We start from the raw sequence: 11078 nt of genomic DNA, 5'->3' as shown, positions 1-11078 counted from the left end.
TTTTTTATGTTAGGAGGAGGGCGATCGTTCCAATCCCCTTCTGGATCGACCGCTTACATTGAGCATTGCGTCTGCGTTTATTTCTGTTGTAATGCATCACTTCATTTATATTAATTGCGTGTTATTGCGGGTCTCAGCTTTTTCATCAATGGTTTTTCAATATTGGGGTCGCTATTCTATCAAGAACAAGGTTTGTTAGTATGACAACAAAAACAAGCATGAAATTATTGGCTAATCTTTAAACAAAATAGCCTACGCAAACCCTTTTTTAAATGCAACTCTAATTCAACCATAACCTCTGTGTATTCACCCATAGGCTAATCACCAGTTTGGGATGCATTCACCCATGAATTTCTTCTTAAAATTCTTTAAAATATATTCCCGGAAAGGGGAACTGAAAAAAAATTAGTTCCTGTTTGCTAGAATGTTGAGTTCTGGGGAGATTTTGATCACGTGACGAGCGACTTGTTGTCTTTGTATTCTGTGCTTTTCAAATCGAGTGCCAAAAGTTCCTTTTCTATTCATTCTTAAATTACAGTGAAAAACAGTGGTAAGCCTATAATGCGATCATTTTTTGAATGTCAACGTTTTTTTAGAAAACTTCAATCACGCCCTTGGTTTGTAGTTTGTGGATTGGCTCTTCTAAATCTAACCATTCTAAAATAAAATGATTTGATACCATGTAAAGAGACATTGTGCAAACTATTGATCAGTTGGTTGAGGGCTCAACGTTTTGTCCAAAGAAAAGAAAAGATTAAGGGGCGCTGGTTCAACTCTCGGGGTGTGCGCTTGAGCAACGCATTTTAAAAACTGTTCTCCATTCAACGTCACCTATAATTTCCAGGCAACACTTCAACAATTGGAAACTTCACACTGTCAATCTCGGTGACCTGCCCTGCGTCAAAAGCCTCTACAAGTAAGTGAGCACCAAGTGCATGGAATAATTCACAATAAAGCTCATGAAAAAGTGGATATTTTACTCTGTCAGTCTCGGTAACCGGGCCTGCTCCAACGGTCAAGGCCTCTACAAATATGCAAAACTGCCAGGATTAAGCTCTCAAAGAAGCTTTCTCAGTCCGAGGATAAACATTGCCACAATCAATCAAACAAATGTGGTCACCCCACAGCACTGGAAGTCAACAAGCAGACTCCATACACACTTGGTCTTCTTAAAGTTGCTTTTTTTCTAATTACATAAATATATACAACTATTGCAACCAACAAAGATTTAATAATTTTCAACCTTCATGAACGATCGTGATCAAAGTTTCGAACTATATCAACAGTTGATGGTATAACAATAAAACAATGCTTCTTCTTTTTCAGACGTGTCTGCGCTTCAACCGTCGTAGCACGGGCTTTGGACTTTTTTGCTGAACCATACACCAATGAGGAATCGCCTCTTCCTCCTCCTGTGAATGTGGTGCGAGAAACAAACGGCAACCCACATCATTAATGATTGTACCATCTTCAAGCCACTTAATGGAGTAGAAGAACTACATGTCTTGGATGATAAAATTAAAGACTGGCTGATGCTCTCTAGCAGCCTTCCAGTGTAGTCCGGGAACATCGCGAATCTGGAGTGGTAAAAAGATAGACCCTCGGCTCCAGAGGGTCGCACGACGAAGACTAACATATAAAATCAGAAACACAAAACATTAGAAATAACAAGTTAGCCGCACTTAATTTTTTTTGTATTTTTTTTATAATATAAAAATAGTAAATAAAACTTTATTTTTTCTCAAAAATGTTATTTGAATATGATGAACAACTTTCAAATCAAATAACTTTAATAGGGTTGTACAGTATTTTGTTTTTATCACACAAACACAACATAATAAAGATTACGTTACTTTGTTTTGTATGTTTATGGGACAACAAAACGAACTCTACCAAATCTGAAAGAAAAATGGACATGAGCAATATTAAAATATATATGACCTCTTCAATAGGATGTTAGGATTGTAACTTCAGTAAAGTATAACGCGTAAATAGGGACTTGTCGTTTTATGAAAAACAAAGACAACACTTCATTTTTATATTTATGTTTTTTTAGTACACTGTAGAACCTATTTTACCTTAGCTCAGAAAAGCATAATGATAAAATCTTCCTACCACACATATCATCAAACAAACATGTAACTGTATATTTCATTATATAAGATTAGGTTTATAGTCTCTAGCAATAAGCTTTTTTTTTATTGTAAATTAATCCAGTTATAATGTTGTTATAATGTTGATAAGACAATAAAATAGATGACGATTGTTTGACCAAATAAAAAACGTAAAACTAGTTAGTGACATAGCTGAATATCTTTATACCATCTGAAATACAGTGAGTTAGTTATAAACAGTTTTAACAGGCCGTAGTTCAACAACATAGTAATACAATAAAATATCGAGCATACTATTGATTTCACCTGGTTTGTACTTACTTTTATTTAATTTAACTTTTAAAGTTTGACTAAAATATCTTCATATGAAAACACAATTACGTAAGGTTTCAACAAAACAAAAGCATAATTTCATCAATAAACTGGCATTTAAAACAAGATATAACTCAAACAAACTAAAACTGACAAGCTCAGCTGACAATACGTGGAATTCATTTGAAATTAAAAACGCGCATTTTAACCAACAACACACCCTCTACACCAGGGATGGCGAACCACTGACCCGCGGGTCACGAAGTGACCCATCACAGATTTTCAGTGACCCACTTGTCTTTTTTAAAATAATGAAATTTAAACAAATATTTCAGCAAAGAATAAATGTTTCACTAAATATTTGTAATAAGGCCCCGCCCTATTTTAATCTAGTACCGTACCGAATTGCCATATAGCAATCTGACACAACTAAAGCTGTAGTAGTGCGTTATCAGTATCACGGCAAGTTACTGCGTTCTTATGACGTAATAATTAAGTATATAAGTGTGGTAACACAAATAGTCAACTATATTGCATCTCATGCTCTTAATAAACGCTAGTTTGCAAATTTATTAAACGCGTGTGACAGTAAGTTTAATGGCTTGCTCATGTACAACAGTGTAAGGTGGTAAGTTGTGGTAATGTTTTACAGCGATTTGTTGAATTGTTGGAAGAAGTACAACTTTTTTTAGCTGAAAAAAATCAAAAATATCCAGAGTAAAGCGAAAGTACGTGGCTGAATGATTTACATTTTTTCGCTGATTTCACAATGCATTACAATAAGTTAAATACTAAATTGCAAGGCTGTGGAAATATTGTATTATCCATGTTTGGGCACATTAAAGCATTTGAGAAGAAACTAACTATTTTTTCTGTAGACCTTGAACAAGGTCAGCTGAAATATTTTCCTCAGTTGTTGAAGCACTTTACCAGCACCAATTTAACTTATGAACAAAAGCAAACTGCACTCAACAAGTATGTTTTACTGACGAAAGAGGCCAAAAATGTAATGTCAGAAAGGTTTACCCAGTTCCGAAAGCTAGATACTACATTGCAGTTCATTCTTTTCCTGCATGCAATTCAATTTGAAAATCTTGAATTATCAAACTTCGAATGGCTTCGTCTTTACAACTTGGAAATGGAAATGATAAACTTTCAAGAAAGTGCAGTTTGGAAAACAAAATTGTAGAGTTAAATCATCTCCTACAAAAAATTGAAATGAAAACGGATATGGATGGTTGTGACTTTCTTGCTGTTGAAAACCATGCTGAAAATATAATTCTTACAGTGTGGAACTCCCTGCCAAATTCGTTTCAAACTATGAAAAGATTTGCGGTAGCTCTGTTAACGTTGTTTGGTTTTTCATATTCGTGCGAATTTTTATTTTCGCACATGAATTTTATACAATCAAGCACACGGAATCGTCTCAGCTCAGATATGAGTGCTGCATGTGTGAAGCTAAAAACTACGGATTACCAACCAATAATAAGACTTGCAGAAAAGATGCAGCAGCAAGTTTCGCATTAACATGTAATTAAATGTATGACCCACTTTTGCTTTTTCAAGGATTAAGGTCTCTTTTGTGACTCATGCACTAAAAAAGGTTCGCCATCCCTGCTCTACACGTTCAAATACCGACCAACGCTTTACGTAGAACAATAAAATACAGTGAAAATTGTCTGTTCTACAAAATGTATAAATTTTAGAAATGTCGAGAAAATACAATAATTTTTCATGACTGTAAGGATGAGAAATAACTGTAACCACGGCGTGAAAAATCGCACAAACCGACTGTAATACCATACATTTAGTCACACGAAGTTGGTTTTAAATAACTAAGAAGTTGCATAACCTAAAACACAATAAGGTTAACTCAGCAAACAACACTTCTATTAAAGGTTTAACTTAACAAAGCAACTGCAGCTCAGTATGCAAGACAGAACTCAACTGTGGCAAACAAAGTAAGCGTACAAAGTAATTAGCGTCAGCGCAAAGCGTTTCAGGACAGAAACGTCCGAAATCGAGTACCACCCCGACATTGGGACATTTTTAACGCTTGAGTGAAAATATATACAGTAGGCTATCTTGAATTTCGGTTTTGACCTTTGTCAGATTTTTAGCCTTGGGAGTTCAAGCAAGACGAGAAAATATTCGATTATGATTGATACCAAGAAAACAAGAAAACAATAAAGCAATTTATAAAAGATAAATACCGTTTACGGCATAGTGATGTTTAACATTTTCAAAATGCTTCTAAAAGCTTCAAGTGATTTAGAAAAGTAAAAAACATAATTGCAAAAATATATCTTAGAGTATTTATTGCGGCAAAGCTTTTGTGGAAAAATATTTTCAAAAGTTACAAAAAACTAAAAGTTACAAATCTATAACCAAAGTTATACGTAATTATAATCGTATTGGAACTGAGTTCATTGCTCAACTCAACTTTTAGTAATTTTTAATATCCTGATCATTTTCTCGACAGTTGTAGTAAGTTCAGTTTCTCAAATTGAAACTTACGAGGACGACTATGCGAAGGTGCCTTTGAAATATAGCCTATTACATATATCACATATATAAACATAATTTAAGTTATAAAATGAACTAGTCTTTGGTCTTTCATATGCATTTTTTTGTAAAATCGTTGTTAAAAACGCTTTTATCTGCCTAGTGCTTTCAGAAGTCACAGTATGCTAGTAAAAAGATATTTACATTTTTTCTTTAGTTTATAGCGGTACGTTCATATTTACAAAAACAATACATAAGGAACTTTAATTGTTTGAAGAAACTTTTGCAACAATGTTTCCAATGTTGAAACAACGTTAATCTACCATCAAAGTTATTTTCCTCAATTCAGATCATAAAGGCACCAAAGTGAGTTTCTTTGTTGCTGGTGGAAATACGAACAGTATCTGGCATTTCGTAGTATACAATGAGTTGGTCTCCTTTATCGAGCTTATACACACCATTGGAATGGAGAGTATGGAATTTTATTTTTTTGCTAACACTATTTTTATGAACTTTCATTTCTGGTTTAATGAAACTTCTTTTTTCTTCTTTACTATGGATAAGAACTTTTTCTTGGCTTTTGCTGTTGGGTTCTTGCATTTTGTGGTGGCGTTTCACAGAATGGGATAGGCGGTAAACATTGCTGCGTTGAAAACATGTGATCATTCAGTTGAATGTAACATTGTTCAATTTGTTTTAACCCACAGCACGAGATTTAACTTGCGCATAGCCTTGCTTGCAACTTCGTGCATCTAAACAAGCTTGATTGAGCGAAAAAACAATAGTGTCATTCTTGAAAAGCAAGGGTACACTTTCGAATGGTGTGCTTGTGACGCCTTTGAAAATCGGTTAAACGATTGATGTTATTCGATGACGTAAGTAGAAACAAAGGTAAAAATAGAATCAATGAAACTGATAGTTTCAACGCTGGTTTATAAAATATTAAGTTTTAATTAAAACATCATAAAAAAGTAAGGCTGATTTTCTGCCTATACAGAAATATTCAAATACTTTTTTTCTTTCAAATTCAAAATATTTTTAAGCAAGCGTCAGCAAAGCCTTCAATGGTTGTTTGAAAATGATGTGAAGGGAAAAACATTTGACCTCACAGGCGCAAATAAGAAAGATTTACTTTTCTGATATCCCTATTAGAATAGAGACACAAAATTTATTTTTCAATTTAATTTAATATTACATCAGGCAAGCAGAAAAAAAAGGGATCGTTTAAAAATTAATAAAAGGTTATATCAGATTAAAGTTTGGAGAAGAGAAGCAGCAAGGAAGAATAATTGTAGTGATGCAGAAGGATAAATGAAGAGATAAGCGCAAGAATCGCTGGAATGAACAAGAGAGTAAGTAAAGAATAAAAAGAGTCCAATCGAATTGTTAAGACTGATTCATGTATATCAGTGGTTCGCATTTGTTTTTACTCCATGCTCCCTTATCACTCTGGAAACATTACTTTCCCCCCTTTTTAAGAAAGTATGTGATATTTTACAAAATTATTATAAAATTGCATGGACTGCGGTTCCATGTGATGCATGACCTTGGCAGCCTATACAAAGGTTTGAAATAATTTTAGCATAGTAATGCTTTGGTAGCGAATATACTTGGTTAGTGGTTTAATATAATTATTCTCTCTCCGCAATCGAGTTTTTCTACTCTTTTTTCACCTTGCCTTTAAAATTACCCTCAGAGGAAGGGGGCGATATCGAACACTTTGAGAACGACTAATGTATATTGTACACCACTTACCGTTGTGATGTACTGTTTATTGCTGACGGACTTGTATAAAATGTTGTATGAACATAGACGTAGTATTTTCCTGCCCGGGGAATAGCAAGCGCTCCTGAGCTTTGGTTATAGCTCATTCCTTCTTGTGGGCTAGCAAAGTTTATCAGATGTCGATGATCCCAACAGGTATTCCGGTACTCGTGATGACGTTTACCTGATCAAAAGTAAAAACAAATACCATGTTCTGTTTAATTTCTAGTCTTTATCCAAATAAATATCTTATTTCAGTTTAAAATGAAACTTGTACTTAGTGAATAGGAAGAAGTTGCAAGTAACTCGCTCTGTCAAGCACTGTGGTTGAGTTTGCTTCAGTTATACAAAGCCTCTACAGTCTACACTTACAGTCTACAAGTAGCATACGAAAAACTACCAAGATTAAATATGTTCTGTGACTTTCTTAATTTGATGATAAAAATTCCCACCACAAACCAATCAAAAAGACATAGGAAAAATAAATCAAGATTATCCTTCACACTTTTTGAGCTTGTAATGCAATGTAGACTTGGGAAAGTCATTTTTTGAAAGAAATTACAACAGAATCCTTGGACCAATTTGCGATGGTTGCTTTTTAAGTCAACTTTTTTATCGGCCATACCTGTTGGCACAGGATGAAGTGCCCCAGATCTTCCAATGCCAGCTAAATGTGCTCGCGGTTTGGTAACTGTGGTGATGTCATGAAGTTCAGTGAATTCTAATAAAAAAACGACGATAAGATAAATGATCATTTACCAAGTGACTTGCTTGCAACCTGCGTTTTTGCTGGAATCTTTTTTCTGTAAGATAGCCTACACTGAACAAAGGAAAAGACAATTAGAGTTTCAGAAAGTGAAACGTTTCCGTGAACCTACAGTTGAGGTAATGTTTGAAATCAATCTTTCTAGACAATACTACTTTTTTATGTACCATTTAACGTTGCCAGATGCTAAAACGATGCAAAATAGCAACTTTGCTGGTTGGGAACAACTACAGAAAAACTAAAAACTTAAAAGCAACTGAGAAACTATCAAAAACTTTTTTGTAGTGGCAGGTGTGACATAATAATTAATTTGAATTTAAACCTTAAACAGTGCAGAAGCTAACCAGATTTGTCAAAATAAAAAAATAAAAACAGGCAGAAAACAACCTTTTACAAAAACATAAGCTAAAATTGTTTTTGTCGTTCCTTCGTCGCTTTTTAAAAGTAGAGAGGCACTGTGTATTTTACAACCATTAAAGTAAATGGGTGGCTTGATGGTGACAATTCCAGTGAAAACATTTATCACGTGACTTATTGACATCTGAATCAATTAGTCTTATTTTGCAAAGTGGTTATTTTCTCTGTTTTAGAAATTTTGGTTGTGTAGATAGTTTGTCATGTCAAGTATACTAAAGTCTTACCATGAAAGCGTTTGGAAGCATGTTTGCTTAGAACACCTTCAACGATCTGAAAAGTCAAAATTTGATGTTTGTTACAATATTTGGAGACCAAACTAGATTTTCACACTTTTACCAAAATATTTTTGTACTTGATTATCAGCTAGGTCAGAGGTTTAAAAACCGTGATAAGTAAAATTATTCCCATTAAGTGTTAGAAAAGATTTTTTGATCCTAGACAAGCTTTGAAAATAATTTATTAGTTTTAGATAAATCAAATTAATGAGAATGTTTTTTTTTTACTATTCGATCCTTTTCAGAATATGTGGAGATATATTTTTTCTATTTTGCATTCGTATTCTTACCTCTTTTATCTTGTCGTTTCTGTGAACTTGAAAGTGTTCAGAAGACACAGAGTTTTCAAGTTGACCACAAATACTTGTGTCTGTAAGCCTAAATATCAAAGAATCTATTGAGTCATCAAAATTATCTTTCTTTTTTATTTACGCAGCAACACATTCACTCTGTTACAGTGCAACTTTCCTTTAAACAACAATATTGAAAAAGCATTTGAGAATTACAGATGAATACGGTTAAGCGTATAACGTTTAATCGTGTAGTGGCATAAATGGTTTTATCGCAAAAGGGTTCTAAATTCCAAGCAATAAGATAGTTGAATAATATAATTCTGATAATGCATTCATCGATCAACGTGCAAATAGCTTGACAAATTAGCTATACGTTTTATCTGGTTTTGTATTTACACAGATAGTTTTAGTAGTGCTAAACACGAGAAAGAAGCTCTGTATGTGTTTGGTAATTTGGCTAAATCTATTTCAAGTATTGTATGAAATAACCATGAATATGCATGCCTTTACAAAAAGAGTTTTTATGAAAAATTAATTGGGATTCTCAATTAACACGTCATAGAAGTGTTTGCTTCAAACTATTTGAAATAAACGTAATCCATGATAAAACGATGACGGTATTGTGCTGTCACATGTCAAGTGACATCACACGTATATATAAAAGGGAACGTTATCTTCGTTGTAGAAAAAGCGTTTTCTGTTAAATATTTTGCAAAATGTTCTAAAACATTTATACAAAAAATCTGGCTACAGTCTACTTACTTGGATTTGCAAATCTCGCTTGTAATGCAAGAAATATTGCTGCTGATACAACAACTGAAGCATCGGTTGGTGGCTTCAAGGTCTTTCAAGTGATTTTCGTGAGACACCACTTTATATGTAAACAGAGTAACTACAGCACCAGAAATCATGAACAGAAACAGGTACGCACAAGAATAGAATATTTTTTCCATTCTTTATGCTTTTCATATGTTTTTCTAACTTAAATTTTTGATTTATAATTGCAACTTATAATTCCATGAAAACATAAGTAAAGCCTCAACACAAAAACTTACATCTACGAAACATCTTCAGCAAAATATTGAGTTTTGCAATAAAGTTTCAAATAAGTATACAAAAGAAACAAAAGCTTTCGGCACCTTTTAGTTAATGCCTTTTTTTAAACTTAGTCTGTTTATTCACTGAAATTATTATTGATGCAATACACCTTCAGTTATAAACTTTGTTTTGCAATTGTACAGCAACTCTATTCTAATAAAAAAGAACCACTAAATAGCCTAATTAGGCTACACCTATTTAAAAAAAAAGAGTGACAACATTTTACAGTAGTCTGCGTTAGCATTACTTCATAACATTACTTCATAACTGTGTATGGTCCGTCCACCTCTAAACCACGCCCTCTTTTTAACATCGATAGATCAACTCTGCTCACTACCAAGAAGCAAATCTTACAAAGGTGGGCCGAACACTTCCATGACGTTCTCAACCGGCCTTCAGAGATAAACGACGAAGCCATTGATCGCCTCCCTCAGGTAACCACCAATCGTGAACTCGACGCCCTCCCAACAGTTGATGAAGTTCAGAAAGCCATCGACCTCTTACCCTTGGGAAAAGCCCCTGGACCTGACTCTATACCAGCAGAGATCTACAAATCAGGTGGCAAGGGCCTTGTTGACAGTCTTACTGAATTATTCCAGTCAATGTGGGTTACAGGTGTACTTCCCCAGGACTTCAAAGATGCATCTATAGTGCACATTTACAAACGCAAGGGAAATCCCCAATTGTGCGACAACCATCGAGGAATCTCTCTCCTGTCAATTGCTGGAAAAATTCTCGCTCGTGTCTTACTGAACCGCCTCTTGAACCATCTCGAGCAAGGCCTCCTCCCTGAAAGCCAGTGTGGATTTCGCCAGGGCCGAGGAACTGTAGATATGATCTTTGCGGCCAGACAGCTTCAAGAAAAGTGCATGGAGCAACACCAAGACCTTTACACTGTCTTTGTCGATTTGACAAAAGCTTTTGATACAGTGAGCAGGGAAGGGTTGTGGAAGATCATGCACAAATACGGATGCCCAAGCACATACATCTCCATTGTAAGACAATTTCATGATGGAATGATGGCCTACGTTGCTGATGACAATGAATTCTCTGAAGCCTTCCCAGTTACAAACGGCGTTAAACAGGGTTGTGTCCTGGCACCTACCTTATTTAGCATGATGTTTTCAGCAATGCTAACAGATGCTTTCAGAGATAAAGACTGCAATGGTATTCCAATTCGCTATCGTTGTGACGGAAAACTTTTTAACCTGAGACGCTTCAAAGCAATCACCAAAGTTACCGAAACTGTCATCTAAGAACTTCTGTACGCGGATGACTGTGCCCTGAACGCCTGTTCCAAAAGCGAAATCCAACAACAAATGAATAAGTTCTCCTCTGCTTGCGATAATTTTGGACTAACAATCAGCACTAAGAAAACAGAGGCAATGTATCAACCAGCCCCTGGAAAATCCTATAGCAAACCACTCATCACTGTAAACGACCAGATAATACATGCATGTCAAAGTTTCAAGTATCTCGGTAGTACTCTTTCTAACACAGCCACCATTGACCTGGAAATCAACAACAGAATCGC

At 34.9% G+C, this 11078-nt stretch overlaps 1 protein-coding gene across 1 annotated transcript; it reads right to left on the bottom strand.

The window, feature by feature from the left end:
• Nucleotides 1–2126: 2126 nt before the first annotated feature.
• Nucleotides 2127–9604, bottom strand: LOC145765191 (uncharacterized). Its single transcript, XM_082576969.1, has 6 exons — nucleotides 9209–9604; nucleotides 8444–8531; nucleotides 8103–8148; nucleotides 7321–7416; nucleotides 6687–6879; nucleotides 2127–5574 (listed from the first exon to the last, which is right to left on the bottom strand). The coding sequence occupies exons 1-6, from the start codon at nucleotides 9397–9399 to the stop codon at nucleotides 5277–5279; spliced, it is 912 nt and encodes a 303-aa protein (XP_082433095.1). The 5' UTR covers nucleotides 9400–9604; the 3' UTR covers nucleotides 2127–5276.
• Between the last annotated feature and the right edge of the window lie 1474 nt (nucleotides 9605–11078).

Source organism: Aplidium turbinatum, chromosome 2 (assembly GCF_918807975.1).
Source record: "Aplidium turbinatum chromosome 2, kaAplTurb1.1, whole genome shotgun sequence".
In the NCBI taxonomy this organism is placed as follows: domain Eukaryota; kingdom Metazoa; phylum Chordata; class Ascidiacea; order Aplousobranchia; family Polyclinidae; genus Aplidium; species Aplidium turbinatum.
Note: the sequence above shows the minus strand (reverse complement) of the source record. Positions and strands in the feature narration are given on the sequence as shown.